The sequence below is a fragment of the Nerophis lumbriciformis genome, linkage group LG36 (genome assembly GCF_033978685.3).
Source record: "Nerophis lumbriciformis linkage group LG36, RoL_Nlum_v2.1, whole genome shotgun sequence".
NCBI classification, from domain to species: Eukaryota; Metazoa; Chordata; class Actinopteri; order Syngnathiformes; family Syngnathidae; genus Nerophis; species Nerophis lumbriciformis.
This window is the reverse complement of record NC_084583.2, coordinates 1811696-1830000: the sequence shown is the minus strand read 5'-3', so window position 1 is coordinate 1830000 and position 18305 is coordinate 1811696. Positions and strand designations below refer to the sequence as shown.

At 43.6% G+C, this 18305-nt stretch overlaps 1 protein-coding gene across 3 annotated transcripts in view; it reads right to left on the bottom strand.

The window, feature by feature from the left end:
* Positions 1–18305, bottom strand: part of mcf2a (MCF.2 cell line derived transforming sequence a) — a 131637-nt gene that overhangs the window by 7015 nt on the left and 106317 nt on the right. For all 3 annotated transcript variants that reach the window (XM_061930616.2, XM_061930617.2, XM_061930618.2), the window contains 7 exons: positions 13391–13516; positions 13107–13328; positions 9326–9418; positions 9164–9242; positions 4469–4532; positions 937–1040; positions 757–851 (listed from right to left, as the gene is read on the bottom strand). In XM_061930616.2, coding sequence (XP_061786600.1) covers positions 757–851; positions 937–1040; positions 4469–4532; positions 9164–9242; positions 9326–9418; positions 13107–13328; positions 13391–13516 — 783 coding nt within the window. The remainder of the gene's footprint in view (positions 1–756; positions 852–936; positions 1041–4468; positions 4533–9163; positions 9243–9325; positions 9419–13106; positions 13329–13390; positions 13517–18305) is intronic.

Genomic DNA, 18305 nt, shown 5'->3' with positions numbered 1-18305 from the left:
CACTTGACATGATCCTGTGACGTTGTTGCATTCTGGGAAGTTTAGTTGGAATCATACCAACATACAAGGTAATCCCCCGTGGTGGATGCCAGTGAACAGTCCATGCTCCCAGGATCAGATAGGACAGCTCCAGTCTGAGAGCATGGTGCAGGATCCAAAGGCGACAGTTGTGGTGGTTTTGCACCACAATAGAGCAAAAGCGTCTTTGTCTGGGCATGTCCCCACTTAAAGAGGTTACAGTTTCTCTGGGTCCTGCATTATCCTCTCAAACTCGAGCTGTCCTATCTAAGTCTAAGAGTCGAGTTGCGATGGATTCAATGACCTGTGAATTCTGAAGTGGTTATTTCAGGGGTTGCTGAATTGAAATGCACCTCAGCTTTTGACAAGGAGTAACCTATGAGGACAAAGCTACGAACAATGGGAGACCGGGCTTTCTGCTCCGCCGCTCCCAGTCTGCGGAACGCTCTCCCTGACCCCCTGAGGGCACCACAGACTGTTGATGCTTTTAAAAAAAGGCTTAAAAACCCATCTTTTTCAAAAAGCCTTTTTTTTTTTAGATATATGCATACTAGTTCTAGCTATTAGGCTGTTCTAGTTTTTATTTTTAATTATTTTATATATTTTTTAATACACTGTAGCACTTTGATGTTGTTTACTCAATGTTAAGTGATTTTTTACAAATAAAATATATTATTATTATTATTATTAGGAGTACGAAAAAAATGAAGAAAGAACATTATACTGCTTATTGCTCACCAGTTTGACCAGTTGTGCGTCAGACTGGTTGTCCAGAATGCCTCCAGACGTTTCCTCCAGACAATTGTTGGATGAGTGATGAGCTCCCGGCCAACCTGGTTGATAAATATCTATTAGTTTGGAAAATGCATTTTGGGTGGAATATTATGACAAATAACATCTTAAGTGAGATATACGCACTCCTGCGGTTCATCAGCCGTCGTTTCGGGGAGCGCCGCTGACGATCCGGACTGCTCCTACCGGACTCCGTGTCCTCTGAGCTCATTGACGCCCTCTGTTGCTTACTGGTGGGAGTGACACAACAACGACAACAACAACAACAACGAGAGAAGGAGGTCATTTAGTCTGGTGTTGCATTCAGACACTCAGACGTCAGCATGATGGAACATGGAGCAGCCATGTGTAAACTGTTGAAGACGTGCTCATAAACACTCATGTTTGTAGAGGGTGACCATGTCCTATCTTGGTCTTACAAAACCCAAAAGCAGTGAAGTTGGCGCGTTGTGTAAATGGTAAATAAAAACAGAATACAATGATTTGCAAATCCTTTTCAACTTATATTCAATTGAATAGACTGCAAAGACAAGATATTTAACGTTCGAACTGGTAAACGTTGTTATTTTTTGCAAATATTAGCTCATTTGGAATTTGAGGCCTGCGACATGTTTCAAAAAAGCTGACACAAGTGGCAAAAAAGACTGAGAACGTTGAGGAATGCTCTTTAAACACTTATTTGGAACATCCCACAGGTGAACAGGCTAATTGAGAACAGGTGGGTGCCATGATTGGGTTAAAAAGCAGCTTCCGTGAAATGCTCAGTCGTTCACAAACAAGGATGGGGCGAGGGTTACCACTTTGTGAACAAATGCGAGAGCAAATGGTCCAACAGTCTAAGAACAACATTTCTCAACGAGCTATTGCAAGGAATTTAGGGATTTCACCATCTACGGTCCGTAATATCATCGAAATGTTCAGAGAATCTGGAGAAATCACTGCACGTGAATGCCCGTGACATTCAATCCCTTATTCATCAAAAAGCGACATCAGTGTGTAAAGGATATCACCACATGGGCTCAGGAACACTTCAGAAAACCACTGTCAGTAACTACAGTTTGTCGCTACATCTGTAAGTGCAAGTTAAAACTACTATGCAAAGCGAAAACCGTTCATCAACAACACCCAGAAACGCCGCCGGCTCCGCTGGGCCCGAGCTCATCTAAGAGGGACTGATGCAAAGTAGGAAAGTGTTCTGTGGTCTGACGAGTCCACATTTCAAATTGTATTTGGAAACTGTGGACGTCGTGTCCTCCGTACCAAAGAGGAAAAGAACCATCCGGATTGTGCAAAGTTCGAAAGCCAGCATCCGTGATGGTATGGGGGTGTATTAGTGCCCAAGGCATGGGTAACTTACACATCTGTGAAGGCACCATTAATGCTGAAAGGTACATACAGGTTTTGGAGCAACATATGCTGCCATCCAAGCAACGTTATCATGGACGCCCCTGCTTATTTTAGCCAGATAATGCAAAGCCCCATTCTGCAAGTGTTACAACAGCGTGGCTTCATAGTAAAAGAGTGCGGGTACTAGACTGGCCTGCCTGTAGTCCAAACCTGTCTCCCATTGAAAATGTGTGGCGCATTATGAAGCCTAAAATACCACAACAAAGACCCCCGAACTGTTGAACAACTTAAGCTGTACATCAAGCAAGAATGGGAAATAATTCCACCTGAAAAGCTTCAAAAATGTGTCTCCTCAGTTCCCAAACGTTTACTGAATGTTGTTAAAAGGAAAAGCCATGTAACACAGTGGTAAAAATGCCCCTGTGACAACTTTTTTGCAATGTGTTTCTGCCATTAAATTTTAACTTAATGATTACTTGCAACAAAAAAAACCAAGTTTCTCAGTTGGAACATTAAATATGTTGTCTTTGCAGTCTATTCAATTGAATATAAGTTGAAAAGGATTTGCAAATCATTGTATTCTGTTTTTATTTACCATTTACACGACGTGCCAACTTCACTGGTTTTGGGGTATTGTAAAAAGCAGCTCTCGTGACAAAAATAAGGAGAAAGCATGGAGCCCCGAGCTTGCATCACGTGCAGCAGTGCATGAGATAAATAAGAGCCATTCATGTGGGCTTGCTGTGCAAACGCTACGTTTACCACTGAGCTTTAAGGCGGGGGTTAGTGGCGCTGGGGGCGCGGGCGCACGCAAGGTGGCCGTTGCCGGGGGCTTCGGGGTCGGGGGCTCCGGGATCGTAGGCACATAAACACGCCAGATGACGCAGAGACCAGCCCCGGCAGGCAGCCCCTCGGGCCCCCGCTGGATGGCCGCATGCCCCTGCAGGGTGGGGGTGGGGGGTGGGTGAAAGGGGCGGGGGTGGCAACCAGAGACAGTTGGACAGATCTGATGCCCACACACAAAGCCTTGGACCCTGTCACTGTTACATTACGCCACTTGCCTATGTTCACACATTATTTACACATTCTATACTAAGGTTGTCCCGATACCAATATTTTGCTACCAGTACCAAAATGTATTTCGATAATATTTTATACTTTTCTAAATAAAGGGCGCCACAAAAAATGGCATTATTTGCTTTATTTGAACAAACAATATTAGTGTACATTAAACATATGTTTATTATTGCAATGTTGTCCTTAAATACAATAGTGAACATACTAGACAACTTGTCTTTTAGTAGTAAGTAAACAAACAAAGGCTCCTAATTAGTCTGCTGACGTATGCAGTAACATATTGTGTCATTTATCTACCTATTATTTTGTCAACATTATTAAGGACAAACTGTAAAAATTGATTATTAATCTACTTATTAACTGTTAATATCTGCTTATTTCCCGTTTTAACATGTTCTATCTACACTTCTGTTAAAATGTAATAATCACTTATTCTTCTCTTGTTTGATACTTTACATTAGTTTTGGATGATACCACAAATTTAGGTATCGATCCGATATCAAGTAGTTACAGGATGATACATTGATCATATTCAAAGTCCTCATGTGTCCAGGGACGTATTTCATGACTTTATAAACATAATATGAATTTCAAAACAAGAAAAAAAGATTTTGTGACGATAAAACATATCGATGTAATCACAGTAGTATCGACTAGATACGCTCTTGTACTTGGTATCACTACAGTGGATGTCAGGTGTAGATCCACCCATGGCGTTTGTTTACATTGTGACGCCGGTGAGCTATTGTATCCTCCTACGGTGTGTAGTGAAGCATGTTTAGCTATTCCTCGTCCTGCAGTGATAATGATACTTGTAGGAAACATACTTTATTTGTCGCCATGGAGGCGAGGATTAGTGATTTAGAAGTAGCTAAAACACTGCAGACTGCGGCTGGACGCACCTCTTCCTGAGGGTGTTTCAGTGTTATAACTTCACCTTTATCTTTACTTTTTAAGCCAAAATGCGTCTATTCTCCCTTGTCTGTCTACACACTGTGTCTGCTTGTAAGTACTCCGTGATAATGCGCTGCCGAACGTGCTCCTCTGCTTGTAAAACCATCATGACGCGCCGAGTCGAGTATAGTACCGTTTTTGATTCATTAGTACCGCGATACTATACTAGTACCGGTATACCGCACAACCCTATTCTATAGCTACATACACATTGTTTACATATTACATCACCTCATCATTACATACATAATATTGACTTGAATCCAACATGGCCACTGACCTGTCACAAGGTGGCGGAGAAAGCTGCATGTGCTCTACCTGTTGTCCGTTTTGATGGGCCTCATCTGGAAGGGCGACATTGAGGGTATGAGTTGACTGCCTACTGAAAAGTGGCGACACCCACGGACAAAAATAGGTCAGTTGAAATCATGGAAACGGCTTTAATATTTGCAGCAAATACCTAAAAACAATAGAGCATTTAAATAGAGGATCTTTGACTAGCGTTTCTGCAGTAGGTCCCTAACAAGATCATCTTCTTCTGCTTATCCGAGGTCGGGTCGCAGGGGCAGCAGCCTAAGCAGGGAAGCCCAGACTTCCCTCTCCCCAGCCACTTCGTCCAGCTCCACCCGGGGGATCCCGAGGCGTTCCCAGGCCAGCCGGGAGACATAGTCTTCCCAACGTGTCCTGGGTCTTCCCCGTGGCTTCCTACCGATCAGACGTGACCAAAAAAGCTCCCTAGGGAGGTGTTCGGGTGGCATCCTGACCAGATGCCCGAACCACCTCATCTGGCTCCTCTCCATGTGGAGGAGCAGCGGTTTCACTTTGAGCTCCTCCCGGATGGCAGAGCTTCTCACCCTATCTCTAAGGGAGAGCCCCGCCACCCGGCGGAGGAAACTCATTTCGGCCGCTTGTACCCGTGATCTTGTCCTTTCGGTCATAACTGTTGCGTCTGACCAGTCTTCCTCTCAGGGAATTAAAGCCACTAGTCAATCCCAAGTTCTTTCAGATGACATATATGCAGAGTAAGAAGGACCATCAAGACAGAATAGGAATATTATCAAGTTTTACTAAAGCTTTAGGAGACTAGTCCACACAAATGCGGTCATACCGGCATCTCGAAATGGTCTGACATTCAAACGGGAAGAGACAACTTCTTGAATACGAAAACAACCCCCACCCTGTCCAGAAAGGAATACAGCCTCATCGTTATAATACAGATAAGATAAAAGGGAGTACTCCAACTCCCACATTCCAACCCTTCAAGGTAAAGCACACAATTTACTTGCGGACATAAGATACAAACAAAAAGAGTCCACATGGGCATGACTATGAATAAAGAAATAACTCTTAAACATAAATGCATTCTCCACATAACCCAAGGCTCATGACCATAGGTGAGGATGGGAACGTAGATCGACCGGTAAATTGAGAGCTTTGCCTTCCGGCTCAGCTCCTTCTTCACCACAACGGGTCGATACAACGTCCGCATTACTGAAGACGCCGCACCGATCCGCCTGTCGATCTCACAAGACTCCGAGGTACTTGAACCCCTCCACTTGGGGCAGGGTTTCCTCCCCAACCCGGAAATGGCACTCCACCCTTTTCCGGGCGAGAACCATGGACTCAGACTTGGAGGTGCTGATTCCCATGGTTTGTGGTCCAATGTAGTCTTTAATATTACTTATTGAATAATATTAGACTCCTGGTGGGCCGCGGCCCTACTGTAAACCTAACGTCATCGCCACACATACAGTAGGGAGGGAATTTAGATGGCACTCCCATTTGTGTTTTGTGGCAATTCCAACTTTGACCACTACATCAGTTGCTATGTAGCGTGGCGCTTTCCATCATTTTCAGCAGTTTCAATGAGCAGGTTGTGTTATGTGTGACTATGTCTGTTGACTTTTTGTGCTGGTTGATTTTTTTATTTTCCTGCACCATGACTAGGGAAGGTTGTTTGGATTGGTTCCTATAAGTAAATGATGTGCCAAATCGTCTGCAAATATAATTAATAGTTTGAGGTAATTTTGTTGGTCACAAGATAGCGACAAAACGGCAGCTGCACATAGAGTGTTTATACCGGGGGTCCCCAAACTACGGCCCGCAGTCCGCCAGCGTCCAAAATCCAGCCCGCGTGAAGTCCCAAGTTTTAAAAAAATACATCAAAAACTTTTATTTTTGTATCATTATTTTTTTTAAATCTGTTCTTTCTAATCCATTTTCTACCGCTTGTTACTCTCGGTGTCTCCTAGCCGCTCAGGCAAATCATATTGTCTAAAAAGGTATTTTCCCATCGCTAACATGACATCATCGCGCGGGAAGTGCGCCCTCTTTCAGTCAATTAGTGCGCCAGGAATATATATATATATATATATATATATATATATATATATATATATATATATATATATATATATATATCAGGGGTCCCCAATTTTTTTAAATCGGGGGCTGCATTGGTTTAAAACAATTTGACTGGGGGCCGGGCTGTGTATATATTTATATATGTATGTATATGTATATCTGTCCTCTATATATATATATATATATATATATATATATATATATATATATATATATATATATATATATATATATATATATATGTATATATATATATATATATATATATATATATAATATGTGTATATATGTATATAAATATATATATACATATATATATATACATATACATATATATATATATATATACATATATATATATACATATACATACATACATACATACATACATACATATATATATATATATATATATATATACATACATACATACATACATACATACATATATATATATATATATATATATATATATATATATATATATATACACAGCCCGGCCCCCAGGCAAATTGTTTTAAACCAATGCGGCCCCCGAGTTAAAAAAAAATTGGTCCTTGAAAACAGCAGAGCTCTCTTATCATATAGAAGGTATTTGATTAGCCTTTTTACCGTATGCTTTAAAAAAAAAAAAAAGCACAGCACTCCTGCCTTATAGAGGATCTTTGAGCTGTGCTTTTGCAGTAGGTCCTTAAAACAGGAGATAACTAGTGTCTGTTACTTCCAACATTTGAAAAGTCATTACATAAAATAACCTAATTTAAAAACTCAAATAATGACTTGGATTACATGAAAGATTTAAAATGACAATGTTGCTCTCTTTGACAACATGGTCATTTATTAATACGTTTATTGCACAACACAGCAGTAACAGAAGCAATGTTGTGATAGCGGCGAGGAGCAAACTGCTCGATCAGCATTATGAGTGAGTTCATTGCAATTAATACAGCAGGTGTAACACACCTCAGTTTCACACCAACAGCCGAATAGCACAACTGACATTTTAATTAAACATTTAATTACCGTATTTTCCGGACTATAAAGCGCACTTAAAATCCTTTTTTTCCCCCTCAAAACTCGACAGTGCGCCTTATAACCCGGTGCACCTAATGTATGGAATATTTCTGGTTTTGCTTACCGACCTCCAAGCTATTTTATTTGGTACATGGTGAAATGATAAGTGTGACCAGCAGGTTGCAGTCAAACATAAGAGATACGTGCAGACTGCATGACTCAAGTGAACAACACCGACATTTTCTGTGTTCCATTGAAAGTATAGAACATTACACACGACGCTCAAAAATCTATCAAAATGTTTTAATAGGACTTTGGTATGCTATGAAGTCGCACCGCTTGATGGCTCGTACTGTGCTTCAACATAGGAGTATTATTATGGTGTGTGTATAAGGTAAGACATATTATCTGGTGTTTTGTTTCACAATATTATGCAAAAGCAACTTATCTTACCTTCTGGTACCTGCTGATCTGTATTTGGGATCTGCATTAGTCTTCAAAAATTGCGCGCGTCCCCCTTTGTAGTCCGTGCCGACACCGTAGTCGATAAGGTTCTCCTTTTTCTCTTTCTTCTTTTTATGGGACATTTATCCTCAGCTGTTGCCATTTCTAATATAAAGTAGCGTAAATTTCTTACTTATATCTGTCAGTAAACTCGCCATGAAAGCGCTAAAACATACCGGTGTAGTGAGTTTACATTATTCACCCGAGGAACTTTAGTTATTAGAGAGTTCTGGTTGGACGGTTTTTCACGGGACACATTTCCAGTGGATGAGGAGATGCTGCTCCGTTATTGATTGAAGTAAAGTCTGAATGTCATTAAAACAGTTAGATCTTTTGACACTTCTTCCACTCCCGTCCTTGCACACTACACCACTACAACGGCGCATCCTAAAGCGACTGTCAGAAAGCGGCTTGTAAAACATCATCTATCCAACATTTTGACCAAAGAACCACCATTACATGTTATGTAGACCACAAGGAAATCTTTTACATTTACAAAAAAAAATCATAATATGACCTCTTTAATGTGCCTTATAATCCGGTGAGCCTTATATATGAAAAAGATCGAAAATAATTCAAAAATTCATCGGCAGTGCGCCTTATAATCCGGTGCGCCCTATGGTCCGGAAAATACGGTACTGTGGCGGGGCGCGGGACCTGCGGGACCTGCGGGCCTGCCCCGGAACGGGGTGTGCAAGGACCGACCTCGAAGACAGCGACAGGTGAGTAGATGGCCCAGGTGAGCCTTGTTATCTAATCACCTGTCGCCTTTATTAGCAGCAGCCGGAACGAGACATGTGGTTGGAGTTGGACTGGGAGCCAGAGAGAGAGACAGAGACACACAGACTCAGAAAAATACATTTCACTGAAAAGCAAAAGCCTTGCACTATTTTATGGAAATAAAACAGTGTTGTACCCCTGTTCCGGGCTCTCGTGGCAGTGTGTGGTGGTCCGAGGAACCCACGAGAGGGCAACCAGGTACTTTTTAAAACCGAATCAAATTGAGATATTGCGAGCGATATAAACATCTTTAGAAATATCGTCACATGTAAAACGTGTCTTATAAGTATGAGTTCCACACTAACACACTGACCTCGTAGGAGCCTCTGCTGGTTGGTCAAGATCCGACGGAGCTCGCTGAGCCACGACGTCTTCACCTCCACGCTGGGAGCCTGACGCCGTGACACAAACAACTGCAACGTGACTTGATGCTTGAACGAGGGCAGAGGAAAGAATCCGGTTTTAGTGCCCTTACCTGAACCACGTACACTTCCTCTCTGCCACTGTACCAAATCTCAAACTTCCTCGGATCTCCTTTGACGTTCTCTGTGATCCCCACAGCGGTCATCTGCAGAGAGACGCACATGTCCCAAATTTGCTTATATGCAAAATTTTACTTTTGAATGTTTTAACAGGAATATATATGTCCCTAGAGCACGGGTGTGCAAACTACAGTCTGCCGCCGTCTTTAGTTTGGCCCGCTAGACGTCATGAGTTTATTACGTACCCTAGTCCGCTGGGTGTTTCCAAATTAATTTTGAAGATCTGACAATCTGATTGCTGCAAATTTGCTTCTAAATTGTGGACAAAAATCAGGTCAAAGACCATGAATTATTAAAAAAAATACAGCACAGAATTGACTTATATGACCCAATTCAAAAAACCTTCCCTACTAATGGCACAAAAAAAAAAAAAAAAAATGCAACCAACACAAAAAGTGAACGCCCATGTTCACGCATAACACAACCTGCTCTCTGAACTTTGTGGATAATATAAAACAAATGTCCAAGCACCATAAAAATATAAAAAATTACACCCATAAATACAATACAATACATGATGGGAAAAATGCAAAACACTCCACACTCCGCATTTTAGCTGCTTGATATTTCCGATTTATTACAAAACTTTCATGAGGTAGTCACAGAAGTACACAAGGTAGGAGTCGAACTTTCACATACGCTTAGTAACCAACGCTTAGAACTAGAGATGTCCGATAATATCGGCCTGCCGATATTATCGGCCGATAAATGTGTTAAAATGTAATATCGGAAATTATCGGTATCGTTTTTTTAATTATTGGTATCGTTTTTTGTTTTTGTTTTTATTATTAAATCAACATAAAAAACACAAGATACACACTTATTTCTGTTATTAATATTCTGGTTCCTACATTATATATCAATATATATCAATACAGTCTGCAAGGGATACAGTCCGTAAGCACACATGATTGTGCGTGCTGCTGGTCCACTAATAGTACTAACCTTTAACAGTTAATTTGACAAATTTTCATTAATTACTAGTTTCTATGTAACTGTTTTTATATTGTTTTACTTTCTTTTTTATTCAAGAAAATGTTTCTAATTTATTTATCTTATTTTATTATTTTTAAAAAAAAGTACCTTATCTTCACCATACCTGGTTGTCCAAATAAGGCATAATAATGTGTTAATTCCACGACTGCATATATCGGTTGATATCGGTATCGGTTGATATCGGTATCGGTAATTCAAGAGTAGGACAATATCGGAATATCGGATATCAGCAAAGAGCCATTATCGGACGTCCCTACTTAGAACTCTGCTGCATACAAAGAGGTGCAGCTATTTTTATGGATTTTTCTCCACTAGCGTCCATAATGTTTTGTATTCAACAAATAGTTTTCAACACTGAAAACTGAAAAGGCGTGTTATTGTTTGTTCTACGGCGCCATCTTTTGGACCAGTTCGCTCGCTGCATGTGCTGCATGTTAAAAATTTACTTCCTGTTTAGTGCCTTGAACCGGACGTATAACTGTCCAAAGCGTTTTCTGCTCAAAATAATTTTTCATCACTCTAAGCAAGGTTTGTAAGTTTTATAATATAACTAAAACAATTCATGCTTAAGTACTTAACTGTCCCGTGTGTGATTTATGTAGGAGTGTTTTCATACTAGTTTGTACATTCATTCGTAATGTAATCAAGCTAGCGTTGTTAGCGTAGGCAAATATGCTAACATGTTTCCAAGTGTCTGAGTTAGTATTATTAACTTAAAGTGGCATTCCTTTTGAATTTTTTCAGTTTCGTAAATTCACCAAAATGTCACCGTGGAGTTATTGAGTCTGTTTAGCTGATTGGAGAGCTAGCTCCTGCAGCTAGTGGGTCCATGACCATGACTTCTGTTTTGTTTGATCCGCCGTTTTACTGCCGTGTGACAGGCACTGTTTGGAAAAAAATTAAGGTATGTAAATAAACATTTACAAAATCTTTTGTGCCAGTATATAGCTGCGGTTTATGGTCCGGTGTGGCTAATACATGGAAAAATATTTATTTCTTCTAAAATTTGGTAGGTGCGGCATAAATAACGGTGCATTATTTAGCCTGGAAATTACAGTAAATCAAAACAAAATTTGCCTTCGCTACACATCTTAGAAAAAGGCCGAGTGCTCTGGCAACTCTGAGTCTCATCATCTTGTTTTCCTTCAGCCTGTAGGCTAACCTAGCTTTATGTTGCTGTTCAAATGTGTTAATAATGTTAGCGTTGTTGCTCACATTTGTGTCCTCCACAGCCACTCCTTGTTTGATGTATGACATTTCTTTATGTATGTTGGATGAGTGCAGAGTTACGGTTGTCAGGGACAGGCGTGGTCAAACCCAGCTCATTAGAATTAAAGCTACAGACACACAAAACCAGAAAGTTGGTTCCTTGTTGGGCAAAAAAAAGCGCTTACCGTATTTTCCGGACTAAAATATTTTTTTTTCCTCAAAATTCGACAGTGCGCCTTATAACCCGGTGCGCCCAATGTACGGAATAATTCTGGTTTTGCTTACCGGCCTCCAAGCTATTTTATTTGGTAGATGGTGTAATGATAAGTGTGACTAGTAGATGGCAGTCAAACACAAAAGATATGTGTAGACTGCAATGTGATGGCAGTCACACATAAGAGATACGTGTAGACTGCAATATGATGGCAGTAAACAACACCAACATTTTATATGTTCCATTGAAAATATAGAACATTACACCTGTTTTAGTAGGACTTTGGTAAGCTAAGAAGCTGCACCGCATTATGGAGTGTACTGTGCTTCAACATAGGAGTATTATTATGGTGTATGTATAAGGTAAGACATATTATCTGGCATTTTGTTTCGCAATATTATGCAAAAGCAACTTTTCTTACCTTCTGGTACCGGCTGATGTGTATTTGGGATCTGCATAAGTCCTGAAAAATTGCGCGCGTAGTCCGTGCCGACGACGTAGTCGATAAGTGTTGAGGGGGGGCGTGGCCTGCAGGCCTTCCGCGGAACGGGGTGTGCCAGGACCGGCCTCGAAGACAGCGACAGGTGAGTAGATGGCCCAGGTGGGCCTTGTTATCTAATCACCTGTCGCCTTTATTAGCAGCAGCCGGAATGAGACACGTTGTTGGAGTTGGAGGTGTTGATGAGTGGACGCAAGGGAAAATACATTTTGCTGGAAAGCAGAAGCCTGTCGATTTTGATGAAAATAAAACAGTGTTATACCCTGAATTCCGAGCTCTCCTGGCAGTGTGTGGTGGTCCGAAGAACCCACTCGAGGGCAACCTCTACAATAAGCTTCTTTTTCTCTATCTTCTTGTTATGGGACATTCATCCTCCGCTGTTGCCATTTCTAATATAAAGTAGTGTAATGTTCTTACTTATATCTGTCAGTTGACGCGCCATGAAAGCGCTAAAACATACCGGTGTAGTGAGTTTAATTATTCGCCCAAGTAACTTTAGTTATTAGAGAGTTCCGATCGGACGGTTTTTCGCGGCTTGAAGATGATCTGTAAAACATCATCTATGCAACACAAGGAAGTCTTTTACATTTAGAAAAAAATAATATGTCCCCTTTAAAGCGCCTTATAATCCGGTGTGCCCTATGGTCTGGAAAATACACTAAATTGCTTAGATCCCAGCATTAAGGCTACACACTGATAATCAACTATTGTGGGACTGAGACCTCAATCAATGAAGTTATAGCCAAGACTGTAGTTTGCTATCAATATCAGTGAGACAAAAATGGTCAAAGTCAACCTTGATGCAGTGCTTGAAGCCGTACGAGGGCGTCTTATCGCAGCCGTCTCCGTGCTCCTCCCTCCTCTTGCAGAACAACAGCACCGTCTCGTAGAGGAAGAGGTGTCTCTGCATGGGCTTGAAGCGGGCCAGCTCCTTCATGCGAGTGGACCCTCTCTTGTGGCTGATCCACACGCTGAAGGGCCCTTGCATCAACACGCGGCCCAGCTCGCAGATGTCCCCCTGCACGCCAGAGCAGCCGAGTGGCATCGGTCCGGAACCTGCACATTTCCACCGGGCCTCACCTCGTATCCCGTGATGGCGATCTGATGCATGGAGTCGTTGACCGACTTGAGCAGGTCCAGCATGGCTGTTAGCGCCCCCTGCAGCTCAGAGGAACCCTCGCAGTCTGTGCTGTATTTGAGCAGCTCCTGAGAGCACAATTACAGCATCTCAAGTAAGTGTCCCATGTTGCCATGGCAACAAAATGCCATATCATTTGTTGGCGAGTTCATAACATGAGAATACTTTTGACAAAAAAAAATGATCAGGCAGGTAAAATCTGATCCATTAATGTCAGAATAATTGTATAGAAGTTATCACACAACTTCTGTGTTACATTGAGATCAGGTCCCTTGCGGGAAGACAAAAGCTGTCTTCCATCTTATCAAGTAAAACTCCACTGTGTGCGATGGGATGCGACATGGAGGTGTCGGTTTCTTTGATCTATTGACTGCCACAGGAAGACCTTGTCCTGACCCGAGATCTACAAAGCGGAGAGGAAGCAGGACCTGACACCGCTCCACGCACCTTTTCTTTGAACTGTTTATGACCAAATGTAACAGCTATTTATGACCACCTACCCTTAGGAGCAGCTGCGTAATGTAATGTAATGCTATTGTCTTTCATCTTGCATGTTTGGAGAGGACGCTGGCGTCTCGCTTGTTCGCCGCTTCTCCTTCCTTAGCCTTAGTTTTAGTTTTTATGCGACTTAGTATCTTTTTTGTTTTGTTTTGTTTTATATTAAGTGTGTATTAAATGACAGATGTTTCACTCACCCGCTGGCTCCACTGACTCTCCTGGCTACCATCGCCCTGCAACAACCTGCCAATACGAGCTGTTTCCCGGATTGCGAACTGCACCGCGGATAGCCCTCCTGGCTACCCGCCAACTGTCTGGTTAGCTGGCGGGTTCAGGGCTAGCCGATAACCAGCATCAGCAGCGCAGCTCCCTGGTTAGCTGGCGGCTAATTAGCCACCGCTCCGCAGCTGGTGGCTAACAGCTAGCCAGCGCGGGTCCCTCCCGCAAATCACGGACCGCTTTCCCTCCACCAACTCCTCTCTCCTCTCCTCTGTCATGCTGTGGATCATCGCATTGTGCCTGTCTCTCCATCTCTGACCAACAAGTGTGCGGCCGTCGGCCAACGATCCCAGGCTAACATCCACCACTGCCAGCATGCTACTCAAATACTCCGCTCTGCAACTCCTCAAACTCAACAAACACATCACCATACCTCCAGACATCACAGCAACCATAAAACACACAGACTGTTTCGCCGACCCAGATACATCCACAGAAGCTCCCGTAGAAAGTTTATTTACTCCCGGACTGAACAACACTGCATCCCATCACTCTGGTCACGCAACCGATCCACCCCCAGTGGCGTCACACGTCATCACAATAACAAACCACACGTGCGCTCCGCCTATCTGCAACCGTTGACCAAAGCTCCCCCACCCATCCAACTTCACCCATCCCTCAAATTCGCTCTGCTCAATACCCGCTCACTTAATAAAAAAGGACCAATACTCAGTGAATTCATAACTGACAACAATATAGACTTTTTTAGCATAACCGAAACCTGGCAAAAACCACTGGAATACATTCACCTCAACAGAGCTACACCCCCAGGATACACCTACATGGATAAACCACGTGACGGTCCTGGTGGTGGTATAGCTACAATATACCGCCAACACTTGAAACTCACTGCTGTAACCATCACAACCCCCTCCTCCTTTGAGCACCAGTCATTCAAGCTGCCTGGCCCCAAACCCCTGGTCACTGCAATCATCTACCGCCCCCCCAAACCCAACTCTGCATTCCTTTCCGATCTCTCTGAATTTCTCACCCAACTCTGTGCCATTTCACCTTCAGTCATCCTACTGGGAGATTTCAACATTCATGTCGACTCCACCACCTGCAAAACTGCCACTGAATTTCTGGACATTCTCAACTCATTTAATATCACTCAACACGTTGACTTCCCCACCCACAAAAAAGGACACACCGTGGACTTAATTTGCACCATTGGACTCTCCATCAGCAACCTCACCAGCTTCAACCTCACAGACATCCTCTCAGACCACCTGGCCCTCACCCTGGACATAGACATCCCCACCCCCCTTATCAAGCAGCAACGCTCCATATCATACCGGAACATGAAATCAATCCACCCCCCCTCTCTTTCTGCCCTACTGACTGACACCACCTCCGATCACACCCTCACTTTGAACGCCTCCCCCACTGAACTGGTTAACAGCTACAACAGCGCACTCTCCTCCTGTCTCAATCAACTCGCCCCCATAAAAACCAAAACTGTCTCCTACACCCACACCGCCCCCTGGTACACTGACCACCTCCGTCACCTAAAAGCCAAGGGCCGGCAGCTTGAACGGCTCTCAAAGAAAACCGGTCTCACTGTTCACCTGGACATCTACACACTACACCAACAGGAATACAGAGATGCCCTCAACAATGCACGCACTTCCCACTACTCCTCCGTCATACAATCCGGCAGCAACAACCCCAAGATACTCTTCTCTACCGTAAGCAAACTCCTCAAACCCATGGACACCACCACCACCTCATTCACCACCAGCAAATGTGAAGAATTTTTATCATTTTTTCAATCAAAAATCAACACCATCCACTCTGAACTGGCCGCCTCCTCTCCCACCTTCTCCACTACCCCTGATCATGCCCCCCCTTTACTCTCCAACCACCCACTCAACTTCTTCTCCGAAATCACCACAACTGACCTATCCTCCATAACTTCTGGTATGAAAGCCTCCACCTGCATCCTCGACCCAATCCCATCCACTTTAGTCCCCTCACTCTCACCTCTCATCACCACTATAATTAACTCCTCCCTATCCACTGGCTCTGTCCCTCCTGCCCTCAAGCTGGCTGACATCACCCCCATTCTCAAGAAACCCGGTCTCGACCCCAACTCCCCCAACAACTACAGGCCCATCTCCAACCTCCCCTTCCTCTCTAAAATTCTCGAACGTGCAGTTGCCTCCCAAATCAAATCCCACCTTCACCACAATAACCTATACGAAAAGTTCCAATCCGGCTTCCGCTCACTCCACAGCACAGAAACTGCCCTCCTCAAGGTCACCAATGACATCCTCCTCTCCGCCGACTCTGGTTCCCTCTCCATCCTCATCCTCCTCGACCTCAGTTCTGCCTTCGACACCATCAACCACTCCATCCTCCTAACACGCCTCCACTCCTCCCTTGGTTTATCCGGCACTGCCCTCTCCTGGATGAAATCCTACCTCTCTGACCGTCAGCAATTCATCTCAACCAACAACTGCACCTCCTCCACTGCCCCAGTCACCCACGGCGTCCCCCAGGGCTCAGTACTTGGCCCCCTACTCTTCACCATCTACCTCCTACCCCTCGGTCAGATCCTCCGACACCACGGCCTTCAATTTCACTGCTATGCCGACGACACACAACTATACATTTCCACCACGACCATCACCACAGCCACCCACTCCACCCTCACCACCTGCCTCACAGACATAAAAACCTGGATGCAAAAAAACTTTCTAAAACTCAACTGCAACAAATCTGAAATAATTATCATTGGCCCCGACTCCCTCACTCGCTCCACTCAGGACTTTTCATTAAACATCGACGGCTCCCTTGTCACTACCTCCACCCACATCCGCAATCTAGGTGTAATTTTCGACCCTACCCTTTCACTCCTCCCCCACGTAAACCACATCACCAAAACTGCATTCTTCCACCTCAGAAACATTGCCCGTCTCCGGCCCTCCCTCACATCCTCTGCTGCCGAAACCCTCATCCACGCCTTCATCTCATCCCGGCTAGACTACTGCAACAGCATCCTCTACGGCATCACCTCCAAAACCCTCAACAAACTGCAATACGTCCAGAACTCTGCTGCCCGCCTGCTCACCGGAACCCGCTCCAGAGAGCACATCACACCTGTCCTTCATGACCTCCACTGGCTGCCTGTCAAATACAGAATCACCTTTAAAATACTCCTCACCACCTACAAGGCACTCCATAACCTGGCACCACCCTACCTCTCTGACCTCCTCCAGCCACACGTCCCGTCCCGTTCCCTCAGGTCTCAGGTCAAGACCAGGCGCCGAACCTGGGGCGACAGGGCCTTCTCCGTGGCTGCCCCCTCTCTCTGGAACGCTCTCCCCAGGCACATCAGAGATGCCCCCTCCCTCCCTACCTTCAAAGCCACCCTAAAAACTCACCTCTTCACATTAGCCTTTCCAAACTGACCCTGCCCTAGGTGTCTCTTATTTATTTATTTATTTTTATTTTTATTTTTTCTAATAAAGTTGTTTTTATTGCCCCCCCCCCACACACATGTAAAGCGACTTTGGGTATTTAGAAAAGCGCTATATAAATCCCAGGTATTATTATTATTATTATTATCTTATCAAGCAAAAGGCTTGTAAAACTCCACTGTGTGCGATGGGATGCGACATGGAGGTGTCAGTTTCTTTGATCTATTGACAGCCACAGGAAGACCTTGTCCTGACCCGAGATCTACAAAGCGGAGAGGAAGCAGGACCTGACTGCGGTATAGCTCGGTTGGTAAAGTGGCCGTGCCAGCAACTTCAGGGTTCCAGGTTAGATTGACAATTCTTAATCCAATTTAAAAAAAAATAAAAAAAATGTAAATCTGTCCTGTCCAGCCTCAGACGAGGCACCAAGCAGTGTGGGTGGGGAGCGTTTCCACAGAGTGTTTACAGAGCGACAAGCCTAAAATGCGGGTGTCAGGGACAGACGCGGAAGGAGATTTTTACAACCAAGTTCTAAAGCTTAGTGATATATCAGATGTATCAGATTGTAGGTGGGTTTATTTTTTACTCTTCACGTTCATATTTCGCTGTGTTTGTTGCATTTTTGTTTGATTGTAAAATATGTCGATTGAGAGTGTGT